The sequence below is a fragment of the Rattus norvegicus genome, chromosome 9 (assembly GCF_036323735.1).
Source record: "Rattus norvegicus strain BN/NHsdMcwi chromosome 9, GRCr8, whole genome shotgun sequence".
NCBI classification, from domain to species: Eukaryota; Metazoa; Chordata; class Mammalia; order Rodentia; family Muridae; genus Rattus; species Rattus norvegicus.
In genome coordinates this window covers 93,067,377-93,080,699 of record NC_086027.1, presented here as the reverse complement: position 1 = coordinate 93,080,699, position 13,323 = coordinate 93,067,377, and the positions used below count along the sequence as shown (strand labels likewise).

At 43.2% G+C, this 13,323-nt stretch overlaps 1 protein-coding gene across 2 annotated transcripts in view; it reads left to right on the top strand.

Moving 5' to 3' along the window:
• Window positions 1–13,323, top strand: part of Dner (delta/notch-like EGF repeat containing) — a 315,461-nt gene that overhangs the window by 269,869 nt on the left and 32,269 nt on the right. For both annotated transcript variants that reach the window (NM_001399331.1, XM_039084678.2), the window contains one exon: window positions 4,565–4,687. In NM_001399331.1, the coding sequence (NP_001386260.1) occupies window positions 4,565–4,687 (123 nt within the window). The remainder of the gene's footprint in view (window positions 1–4,564; window positions 4,688–13,323) is intronic.

The following is a 13,323-nucleotide window of genomic DNA, read 5'->3' as shown; positions in this document are numbered from 1 at the left end:
TGACCCTGGAGCTAGGCTGGTGGTCCACAAACTCCAGTAAACCCTGTGTGTCCCTGCCCCGCAGTGCCGAGATTACAAGTATGCACTGTCACACTGGACTTTTTTAATGTGGGTGCTAGGATCCAAACTCAGGTCCCTATGGTTGTGCAGCAAATGTCCTTGCTCCCAGGAACCACATCTTCATCCTTTTTTTTTTTTTTTTTAAATTTCTTGGACTATCCTAAGTTTTCAGGCCCTGGGCCTAGTGCTCTGGACTAATTTGTTTGCCTGAATTAATTATCAGCAGGAGGTGGCCGCCTCATTTCCCTGAGACCTTCTCTTTTGGAAGGAATGCCTTTTAATTCAAACAGTACAATTTAGGAATCTTTGGCAACTACTGTAAAGGGTGCCTTGACATTTCTGTAAAGGCATTTAAATGTTACTGTCTCTGAAGAAACAATTTTAGAATATGAAATCTTAACCTCAACCCCCATCCAGGCAAGAAAGGAAAACACTGCCAGCTTAATTACATCTGTAAAATAACTTTCATGTTTGCTTTTTATAATGCTATTGGAAGATAATTGCACTATTCGCAAATTACAAAATAATTATAGATAATTTCGTGAGACTTGCTTTGGATTTTTGTCTGTGTAAATGACACCTCACTTTATAGAGCAAGGGGGCATGTAGAGCCATGCATTAGCCCCCTTGATTGATAAAAGATGTGCTGGGAGAGCAAAGAGTTGGAACAATACTATCCAGGACAGTCTCACGTTGTCATAGTAAGGTCCTTTTTGTAGGTGTGGGATCAAACCCAGGGCTTTGTATATGCAAGGCAAGCAATTTCTCAACTGAGCTATATCCCCAGACTCACAAAAATGTTCTTATAGTTATGAAAAGGAGCCCACAGACACTTAATTCTCTTTGTATGTTTGTGTGTGTACAAGTACATGTGCACATATGTGCATGGGGTGTGGAGGTATGTTGTTCCTCAGGCACTGTCTACTTTTTTCTTTTTTAAAGACAAGGTGTTTTAGTCAGGGTTACTATTGTTGTGATAAAGCACCTGACCAGAAGCAGGTTGGAGAGGAAAGGGTTTATTTGACTCATGCTTCTACATCACTGATCGTCATGGAAGGAAATTAGGACAGGGACTCAAATAGGATAGGAACCTGGAGGCAGGAACTGATGCAAAGACCATGGAAGGGTGCTGCTTACTGGCCTGCTCTCCATGGCGTGCTTAGCCTGTTTTCTTAGAGAACCCAGAACCACCAGCTCAGGGTTCTATACCCTCAATGGGCTGGGCCCTCCGCACATCAATCACTAATGAAGAAAATACTCTACAGGCTGCCCTACAGCCCAACCTTATGGAGGCATTTTCTCAATTGAGGTTCCCTCTTCTCAGATGGCTATAGCTTTTGTCAAGTTGACATATTTTAACCAGCACACAGTGGCCTAGAAGACGCCAAGTAGGCTAGGCTAGCTGGCCAGCAAGCTGCAAGGACCCATCTGTCTCTACCTCCCTAGCACCGGGCTTACAAATGTATGCTGCCTCACCTAGCATTTTTAATTTTAGTTTTTGTCTTAATGTGATGAATTCTGGGGAATAAACTCAGGTTCTTGAGCTTGCAAGGCAAGCAATTTACATACCTGAGCTATCTTTCTAGCCCCTAGTTCCTTATATATGAAGTATTTATTGTGAAAAGGAACATATAGCACAAAGTCTACCTTCTTAACATGATTTTAAAGGTGCATGGTGGACGTGCTTGTCATCTGCACATGGCTATGTACCACCTCCTGAGAATTGATTTGCCTCACATCACTGAAACACACTGCACATTGTTCAGCAGCTGCCAATTTTCCTTTCGCACACCCCTGGAAATCGTCATTCCATGTTTCGCTTCTGTGAGTTTGACCTCTAGTTATAGGACTGTCAAGAGTTTGTTCTGTCACAACTAGCATGGATGTCTAGATGGTCTATGATGTAGTCAACAATAGGATTTCCTTCTTCTTTTATTCCAAATAACATTCTGTTGTGTGGACACAGCACATTTTCTTTAGCCACTGAACTGTTGGTGGGAGGTTAGGTTGTTGCCATATTTTGGGTATTATGAATTATGCTGTGATGGATGGAGGAGTGCTACTATTTTCCTAAGATTCTGCTTTTAATTCTAATGGATAAGTACCCAGAAATGGCTGAATCATATAGCATTTTTATTTTTAACCCTTTAAGAACCCGCATATTCTTTCCCATGCAGCTGGTCCATGTTATGTTTCCACCAAGAGTTTAATTGTTGACACAATCTAGAATCATCTAGAAAGAACGTCTCAGTCAGATTGTCCAAGTCAGGTTAGCCAATGGGTATCTTGATCACATGAATTAAAGTATGAAGACCTGCCTACTGTGGGTGGCACCATTCCCTAGGAAGGGGCTTCTGGGTTGTGTAAGAATGGAGAAAGTAAGCTGAGCGCTAGCATGCATGCATTAATTCATTGCTCTTTGCTCTTGACTATGGGTGTTACTAGATTCTCTAAGCCCCTACAACTGTGACTGACCTGAAGTGATGAGCTCTGTCCTTGAATCATGAGCCAAATAAATCCTTTCTCCTTTTAAGTTGTTTTTGTCTGGCATTTTATCCTAATAACAAGAAAGAGAACTAAGATAGGTTTCAACTTCTCAACATCAACAGCTCTTGTAGTTTTCTGTTGTTTTTCTTTCTTTGATGGGCATCCTAACAGGTGTGATGTAGTTTCTCAATGTAGTTTTAGTTTTGCTTCCTTGATCACTAGTGATGCTGACTATCCCTTCATCTGCCTATCCACCACTACCAGTATGACACACCAAAATCAAGTGAACTTGGCTTAAAGGATTAGATATAAGATGTTAAACTAGAAAACTGTTGGAAGAAAACAGCTACAGAGTCCTTTATAGTTCTTGGCAACGATTGCTGGAGCATGACATTAAAAAGCATAGGCAATGGTGTGACTTACTCTGTAAAGAGTTAGACAGTAACTACTTACAATTTGTTGGTGGCTAGGTTTCTGCTGTCACAGTGTGGAAACAGATACAGCCAATATGGATGGCTGTGGCAGCATCTCAATAAAACTTTATTTGCAGAAATAGCCTGGGATGCATTCTGCTTGTAGGTTATTGCTTACTAAAGCCTTTTAATTTACGACTTTCATTCCTGTGTACTATTGGATGCCAAGCCAGCTCTCCTTAGTGGATGCCAGTAAACAGCACCACGTCCGTCATGATCACAACATGCCAAATATCCTCTGGGGGACAAAATTACTGTTAGCTGTGACTCTTTTCTCAAGATGGCTGATGGCTGAGATAACCTGATAGAGTCAAGGGAGATGCTTTCCTAAGATTACGGAGTGTAGGGGAAGGTAGAGGACAAAACCTATGGTGGGTTTGTCTTAGGTAGGTCAAGGTTGCCTCAAAGGGACCATTATCACCACCTAAATTTGGAAAGTGGTTCAAAAATAACCTCGATGATAACACAGCTGCAAAGTGCTCTGTTAATAATGCAAATATGAGCTTAACCTACTTTTGAGGTAGGCACACGAAACAAAGCATGGGGCACACTAGTTCATCCTAATGGGGCTCTGAGTTGAGGGCCTTTCGTGCTTCAGAAAGGCTGTGATGTAGGGTGGGGACACCCAGCATTTCCAATTCCCACTCATGTAAAGGTTTCTTTTTTTCCCTGCTTATCTGAATTCAGAACAAACACAGGCAGAGTGAGTTTTGAAAGCACTCACATGGTTCTCATTGTTTGGACAGGGCCAGACAAAAGTGGCCTGGTTTCACTGCGAATTGGCAATAACACGTGTTTTTTGAAAGTTGGAAACAGCATAATGCCTCATCCCAGAGAATAGTGTCTTCTTGTCTTGTAAAATAAACACCTGTTTTGCAAAATAGAAGCATAAAAGCTGTTTTTATAGAAATTGTTGGGTTTCATTCCTTCATTCCTATTATTCCCCAGCAATTAAAATATTAAGTACAATTTGAAATTGTGTGACATATAGATTTGTGTTTTTAAACAAACAAGTAAACAGTATCAAAACAAGCCCATGTCTCCACAGGAATTTCATCTAAGCCCTTGTGTATTCATTTTCTCTTTGAATTGGGGAGGACAGGGAGAAGCTTCCTTCTCCAATATTTCCTCACATAAATGCATTTTTCTTACTAACAAGGAGAAATAGTGTGGAAATTGTCCTTGAAAGAAGCTGTTTGTCATCATGTGCTAGAAATCCCTGCCATCCTCAATGCCTCTCATGGCCAAAGTTGATACATTTGGTGACTGACTTATCCAATGCTGTAGCCCTGGGAAGCATAGGTGTGAGGCCAGTAGGTGGCTACATGGATCACTTCTTTCCTTGGGGCCATGAAAAAATATGGGAAGAACTGTGCTTCTCAACAATTCATATTTCCATATACCCATAAGAATCTGGCCCCTAAAATCACTACTGCCTGACCTGGTCGCTTCTACTGAATACCCAGTTATCTTCTTTGCAGATCAGCAGAAAGTAGGATTTTCTCAGATGTATCTGACATTGGCTTTTCCTTTCTGTCCTCCAGGTTACCATGGCCTGTACTGCGAGGAAGAATACAACGAGTGCCTGTCTGCCCCATGCCTGAATGCTGCCACCTGCCGGGACCTTGTCAATGGCTACGAGTGTGTGTGCCTGGCAGAGTACAAAGGTAGCCATTTCTCATGCTCTCTTGGCTCTAAATTACCACAGCACATGGAGCTCTCAACTTAGTATGTAAGGCCCTGACTGGAGCATGGATTTGTTTATAATCAGAACCAGATACTGAGGCTGGGATGGTTGTTGAGTCCAGGGAGACCCATTTTTAAGTCTCAGGCTTCCTCTTGATTAGCTGAGAAACCCTTCTCCCACCTTTCTTTTTCTTACATGCATCTCTGTTGAAAGAATATAAAGGTAAAAGAAGCTGGAAGGGTGGTTAAGGTGTGGTACAGACAGCTCAAAGGCTGTGCGTGGCTGGTAACAAAAAAGAAGACGTCTGTTCTCCATGACTTGGTGGGTGAAAACAGGGTGGCCTTAGTGTGGGACATGGTGGAGCCTCATGTATCGGCAAAGAAGTGAATTCTCACTAAACAAGTCAGTTGGGAAGTGAATGTTTATCTGATTAGATGGCTGTTAATGTCACTCTGGAAAGACAGCTGACATTGATGGGAGAATGTAATTGTGTGGATCACGTGCTAAGCATGCATGTGCATTATTAACTCATCGAATCCCACCAGCAGCAGCCTCACAAAGGCACATGGCAATGCCATCATCATGAGCTGGCCAATGTGGGTCAGCTCCTAGAGCCCTTCTCCGTGCTTCTCCCTGGCTTCTGGCTGTGGTGTATAGATGGTGTGGCTTCACGTAAGCCCAGACGCTTGAGTCTGCCAGCCACGGTTCCCAGCAGCTGCCCTGTGAGAGCTGCTTGCTAGCTGTTGCACTCTTCCCTGCACCAGAGCACCAGGGCTGGCTTTGGATTTTCAAATACTTTTGTGTCCCCATTTATAGCCACTTCCCTTAACCTTTCAACTCCTTTCTTGAGAGCCTCCATCTGTCTCTTCCTGCTTCTCTTTCACAGACCTTCCTCCATGTTCTGATCTTTGTGGAAAGCTTCAAGGACTGGTGCACTCAGTGAGATACTCTGGATGCATTCATTAAAGCGGGGCCAGGTCTTTACCCACAGCATTATCTGCTGCTTCATTTGGAATGGGGTCCCCAGTGACAACCAAAAAAAAAAAGCATCCACTTCTCTTTGGTTTATCCTCATGGCCTTTCAGCTGGGGAGGGTCTGTCAGAATGTGGAGAAAGAGGGAAATTCATTTGATTCAGAAAAGAAAAATAAAAGAAGGATGACTCTAGTGGTCTAATTAACTCCTCTTAGTCATTCCACAGGTCTGCTGAGCCCAGACAAAGCTCTCAAATGGATTTTGGGCTTCTCTGCATAAAATACAAAAAAAAATACATACTGAGATTTTCATAGCCTACAGTTATAGGGTTAGCATGGGCTTCTCACAACTAAAACTACCAATATTCTTTAGTTTGTGGAGCAGTTCTCATGCTTATAAGTAGCAAAATCATTAAGCAGACGTATCCTGAATATGTATGTTTTCCTATCTGCTCTTCTATCTTGACCTTTAGCGTACACTATCCTTACTAAGTGAGAAAAATATAGTTGCAGATAAAAGCCTACCAATAGCCCTGAAAATTCAGAGGCTGTGATGCTAACCTTTTCCATGTGTTTTCCATACATTCTCAGTGTTATAGTTGTCTATATTGCTGCTCTAAAACCACAGCACTTCTTCAGAAGCCCTGTGTCAAACTATTACTCTAAACACATACCGGACTCCACCTCTATAGGGCAAAAGACAATTATGACGTGTAAAAATCTTCACGTATACCCTATCTCCCTCTCCCACCTCCCCTTCCTTCATTGTGAGCCAGGGCTCTCAAACTTGGCCTCGAAGGAGCACCCACCAGTTATAAATCTGTTATAACTCTCTGCACCTTAACTTTACAGTATTTAATTCTAGGCTTACAACGGGGCCCAAGACTTGCATTTCTGGTGCATTCTCAAGTGTGCTTTTGAAAACTCCCTCTTGTAAGCTTATCTGAAATGACAATTGCTAAAACGTCATTCTGTCCCATGTTAGTGGCTATGTGCTGTTCATTCTGCTTGAGTCAGTGCTTCCTTATGTGCTCTGAGCTGGGACCTTCTGTCCGTCTGAGAAGTTCCCTCCAATTACCTTGCTCTCAATACATCTGCAGTGTTGAGCATTACCTCTACCATACACACATGTATCTCCTAATGTAAGAGAGTGAATATTCTAGAAAGACAGCAGCTAAATCCCATATTCAGTGGTTTTGATCCCCGGAGGGGACAAAGTTGTTTGAAGACAAGGTTCTTAAAGGGTGTTATAGGAGCTGGGAGATTCAAGTTATAGTCAGAAGAGGAGGTGGGATTCCAGAGAGAACTGAGGACTTGAGGAACTGATGACTGAGGGTACAACGAACCACCGAGTTTATGGAGCTGAATGGTATTGTTGTGAACATACTGTGTGTGATCTGAGGAGGCAGAACCATCTCCTCAGTTCATGGAAACTGACTGCTCTTTGAGTTGCACAGCCCAGAGGCCCAGTCCTCCTCTGTGGCTGGGAGAGAATGGTTTTATCCTGCTCACATCAGCAGGCCCTGAGAAATCTAGACTCAGAGGCCTCTTTAGGCCACAGAAGACAGGACTCACCTGGCTGCCCATCCAGTATTACCTTTCTGACTTGATGTCCTCCTCCAGCCCCTGCAGGGCAGGGAGCCCATACCAAGAACTCGAAGAAGAAAAATTGAGTCATTAAAGACCCAAGACAGGGAAGTAAAATGTGATGTGTCTTAAGCAGGATTAAGTTGGAGTCTGGGAAATCAAAGGGTGGAACTATTTTCTGATAGACAGAAAAGTACAGAGGGACAAAAATCATATGAGAAGAGGTAGGAACTATAGAGAAAAGATCCAAGGGCTCTGAGGACAGAGGCTCCAGAAGGAGAGAGAACAGGCTAGTACCACCTGACTACAGCAGGACTTCAGGGAGTAAAGAAACCTGGTTTGCAAGTGGGAGAGATTCGAGTTACCAGACGAACACAAGGTGTAAGTCACCATTTCCTGGTAGAAGTTCTAACTCCTGGGCTGACCAGAAGAGTCTGTAAGATTTTACATGGGTTGTGCAGGTTGCGTGCATACAGCAAGAGGGCTGGGAGAGCAGGCCACACGGCAGCCATGTTTAGAATGGTAAAGGATTGGTTGTCAGAGAACCACCTAAATTTGAGGACAAAGGAAAGATAGTTTGTTGGTGAAGTGCTTCATTTGCAAATGCAAGGACATGCAGTCAATCTCCAGAATGCATATAAAAGCAACTGTCATCCTAGTCCTGGGGAAGCAGAGGCAAGGGCTTCTGGGGCTTACAGGTCTGCTGGTCTAGCCTATTTGATGAATTCCAGGTTAACCAGAGACCTCATTGCCAATGAGATGGATGTCATTTCTGAGGCTGACTCCTGAGGTTGTACCCAGGCTTCCACATGCATATGTACACACGTGAACCTGCACACACCCAGACATGCACACACAATACCCACATGCATAAAAGTAAGAAATCACTGTGCATTCAAGCATTTGAAAATCCTGATATCAGGCACCCTCTTTGGGACTGTGTTTGTAAGAAGTGTCCTCAGGAGACATTTGGGTAGTGGAATGGGAAGAACAGGAGGGAGGTGGGAACACTGATTTTAAATGCAGGGAGTGACCCAGATGGATGAGAGCAATGTGACTGTGACAATTTAATGGTGAAGAGAGTCTCTTAAAATAGGCTCAACAGCTACATTAGCTAGCTGCTGCCACACAGAGGCTTACAATACACCAGTCACTCAGGACACGGCTTTAAATATATATTAGTTCTGTCAGTCCAGGCATGGCTTAAGGGGTGCTATGCCCAGACCATTGTGTAAGGAACAGTCTGAGCTCTAAGCTAGGGCTGGAATCTAGAAGGATAAGTTCACGAGGGCCCTCAGGGCAGAACAGAATTCTCATCCTTTCTTCTGGCTGTAGCATTTATAACAGCTTGCTTCTTCTTGTGGATCCAGATTCTCAGTGTCAGCAAAGGTCCAGATCCACTTAATGTTCTCTGCAGTCAGGGTAGATCCATTTACGATAATCTTTCCAAGTAAGCTGATTAGGAACTTGAAATGCGTCTCTAAAAGCTCTCAACTTTCCACTATGCTCTGGAATAGAAGTTCATATTTAAGGAAAGGGAATTACATGGGGGCAGATCCCAGGGACTCGTGGAGGGGATTCAAACTGCTGAAGTAAAGTTCTATATAATTTTAATTAAGTCTCTGTGATATGGAAGAGTCACATACTTATGTTAAAGACCTCCTATCTGAGAGTAGACCAAACGTTAATTACCTTTCTTGTTGCTGCAGCAAAATCACAATCTCAATTCAGACTTCACTTTCACAGCTTCATGCCACAGCCTCTCAGAGCCTCCTTGCAGGAACTCCAACCCTGTCGTGGTGTTAGTGGCTCTCAGGGACTTTGGCCCTAAACTTCATGAACCCCTCAATCTTGTATTGTCCATGCAGCTGAGACTGTGAAGTGTTGTCATCTCAGAATGTAGGACCACAGTGCCGTACAGCATCCCTCACAGGCTGTGGGTTTTGAGTCAGGAACCTTCTCTTCAGTGCTAGTCACGGTTTAGCCCATGTCTTTCAACCAAATTTGCATTTTTCATAAGGCATGGCTTCCCATGCGTGTTGGGTGAGAGGAGCAAGCTGGGGCCATAACCTCAACCCACATACAATCCTTTCTTGAAATTTCCTCTACCAAAAAATTAATCCACTGAGTTAGTAATTAATGTCTCTTAATTCCCCAGGGCATAGAAAAGATACAGCCAGATTGCTCACCAGAAAATAACACGAATTGTTTAGAGGATTTCCTGGTGGAATCTCTGTACCCCTCTAGAATCTCAGGAGCCAGTCTCCATGATCTACACTTCTCCCTATATTCTGGTCTTCTAAACTCCTGGCAGAAAGTCCTGGCAAACTCTGTTCACAGCCTTCTACCTGTTTGCTAGCCCCACATTCCAAACCCTTCCACGTTTGTCCTGCAAGCCAGCCTCAAAGGCCTCAGAACTTATCTGATTAATCATATAACTCATATCAAATAGGTCAGATTTATGATAGAGACTGCTCCATTTTGGGTATCAGCTTTCTATGTTAGTGACATAGATCTGACGGTGACAGAATATTGGATAGAAGCAACTGCTGGAAGAAAGGGTTTGCTCTGGCTCACAGACTGAGGCTGACGTCCATCCTGGCGAAGGAAGCATGGTGAGAAGAGTGTGAGTTAGCTGGTCGCATTGCATATGGACTCAAGCAGAGAGAAAACAAACGTGAAATAACATTTAAAAGTCCCAACTCTGACCTCATAGGTAGCAATGAATATCCTAGTAAGAACACCAGTGGAAGGGGAAGCCCTGGGTCCTGCTAAGACTGAACCCCCAGTGAACTAGATTGGTGGGGGGGAGGGTGGCAATGGGGGGAGGATGGGAAGGGGAACACCCATAAAGAAGGGGAGGGGGAGGGATTAGGGGGATGTTTGCCCGGAAACCAGGAAAGGGAATAACACTCGAAATGTATATAAGAAATACTCAAGTTAATAAAAAAAAAACTCCCAAATACCTAATTTGTTTAGTTTCTCCTTATTCTTTGCTCATACATTACATCCTGACAGTGATTTCTGCTCCTTCCACTCTTCCCATCCCCCATCTCTCACCCCCTCCCTCAGATCCACCGCTCCTCCGCTTCTCTTCAGAAAACTGGTGATATCACCTGAACACAGCACAGCACGTTGCAATAAGTCTAGGCACAAACCCTCATATCATCAAAGCTGGACGAGGCAAGCCAGTAGGAAGAAAAGGGTCACCAATGCAGGAAAACGATTCAGAGCCACCAGACTCTTACTGATAGGAGTCCCATAAGAACACCAAGCTACACAGCCATAATAAATAGGCAAAAGATCCAGCTCAGGCCCAGACACGGTCTTTGATTGTCACTTCAGTCTCTGTGATCCCCTGAGCCCTGTTTAGCTAATCCTGTGGGTGGTGTTCTTATGTCCTGAGCCATCTGGCTCCTGCAACCCTTCTTCCCCTTTGTCTTTGGGGTCCTCTTGGCTCTGCCTCCTGACAGACAATATTATTAAATGGACTGGCAAGTTGGCTCAGCAGGAAGAGGTGCTTGCCACCCATGCCTCAATCTCTGAAACCCCATAAAGGAAGAAGGAGACAACTGATCCCACAAAGTTGTCTTCTGACCTGTATGTGTATGCCATGGCTTTGGTTTATCCATGTATGCATGTGTGTTCATGCACATGGGCATGCATGTACACACACACACACACACACATATTAATAAATTAAATTTGAGAAGAGAAGCAGAGAGATGAGACCCAGCGCTCTGCTCACTTTCTTCTTTCTATGCAGTCCAGGACTCTCACCCAGGGCGAGGTACTGCTCACACTTAGGGTGTGTCTTTGCTCCTCAGTTACCTGTCTAGAAACTTCTTCCCAGATGCACACAAAGACTTTTCAGTGACACTAGCATAATATTTTTCATATCCTGTCTATTGTATATTTGCATTATGATTTATAACATTAGCAAAATTATAGTTATGAAGTATCAATGAAAACAATTTTATGGTTGGGGTCATCGCCACATTGAAGGACTGTATTAAAGGGTTGCAGTGTTAGGAAGGTTGAGAACTACTGCTTGAGAACTTGTCCAGTTGACAGTCGACATGAGCCATCGCAGGAAGCAAGTTTAATGTTGCTTTCTTTTTGGAGACACTTAGGACTAGGTCACAATGAAGACTGCTAGACACAGGGCTGAGCTAACCCAAAGTCCAGAAAATGACAGGACTTTTAGAAGCAAGAACTTTTGAATTAGGACTGATGGGAAGGAGGAGAGGAAGGTAGATGAAGTTAAGAGATAGAGGGGAAAGTTCTTTTGTTTGCTCCAAAGGGAAAGCAAGGGTCAGGACATAGTCCCTACCATCTTCTGCCTTACTCTTCCTGTAGAGTGGGCAATGCTGCCCTCTGTGGGAGCATTTCTGTCACTGGTATTCATGCATAAAAGTCAGTGTAGTCAGCACATAGATAGGCAGATACCAATGTTAGCTAGTAGTTGTTTGGAGTTAGGACTTTAATTGTTGGATGGGCTTTAACTTCATACCCTATGCGTTTTCTAGGTGGCAGATTTTTAACTATTATACATGAATATAACTTTTTATAGAGCACAAGGGTAATGGGAAGTTGGGCACACATAGCCCTAAGGATGTGTGAAAAGGGGAACGGGTAAAACTTCTGCAGGCCTGAAAATCCATCACAATGTACTACTACACTCATACATTTCTGGTGCAAGCATGAACAGACAACCCACACTGTATCATGACCCGGAAACCACTGTCTGCAACGATAATGTCTGGCTCTTCAAAGACTTCCCATGACTGTGGGGTGAATTGCATAGCCTCAGAGTGTCAAAAAGTCAAGGCACAGCTTCACATTGGATTCATTTTTATTTCTTTAGAGAGGAATAAATGAAATGATTACCAAATACTTGTTTGGGACTCTTAGTGACAAAGGTTAGAATGAGAGCATTTCAGTTTTTCATTATGAAGACAACGTACCAGTGATTAAGAATGCTCACGATGTTACAACACGCAAAAGCAATAAATAATTGTAGTCTTTTCCACTCTAATTGGACATGCTCGTAATTTCATTTTATGCTGGCACACAGCATGATAGCATACTTGATTTCTACATTGCTAGGGAGCCTCTCTGGCTTTGTTTTAAATGGCTATGTAATGTTCCCGTGAAGGAATATTTACCAATCCCTTTGTTCCACAGCTCATTTGGTGACTTACTGACTGCACCTGCCATGGATCTGTGATGAATAATTCTACCATGAACGTTTTTGTCCATTTAACTTTTATACCTTCTGGATTTTTTTGGAAGTGGATAATGTCCCCAAATTATATCACTAGGTTAGGGGTTTGGTCACTGGTATGCTGGTCTTGCTGAAGGAATGATATTACTTTTTGGACAAAACCTTGTGTTTTGTTACGTGCTGCTTAAAGACTGAGCAGAGAGTTGTAGGGATTTTATGCACTGTGATTTACGGAGAAGTGAGCTGAGTCTGGGTTCTTCCCCAGCTACGTCTGTCACTTCACTAGGGGAGCAGTCCTAGGCTAGTGCACTCAAGGAACAGTCATGCTAGAGTTGGGCAGTAATTAAAATTTCTGAAACAGTCCAGAAAATGGGGAGCTCAGTAACAATGGGGAAATTGGGAGAGTTTTTAAGAAGAGAGTAGAATTGGAAAAAAAAAACAAACCAAAACCCAGGATGACACTGCAAAGCAAAATTGAAGTGCAAAGAACACATCTAAGGTGGGGGATGCAACTCAGGGGTGTAGAGCTTGCTTAGGAAGCGCGGGTCCTAGGTTCAACCCTTAGCATTGCAAACCAGAAAACAACAGTCACGAAACCATAAAACAAAACAGTAGCCCCCAGGAGTATTTCTAGCTAATTGTCTTTACCTATCTTACCTTTCTGGGAGATGAAAATGAATGGTTTTCAGCTTTCAAACACAAATTGTAATTAATTTGGGACAATGGGGAAATGTAATGGGTGCATCGCTTTTTGTGGTCTAGGTCATTTTAAAACTTAATTTAGGAAAGAGCCCCGCTGGAATCGAAAAATTCCCAGAAACGTACTTGT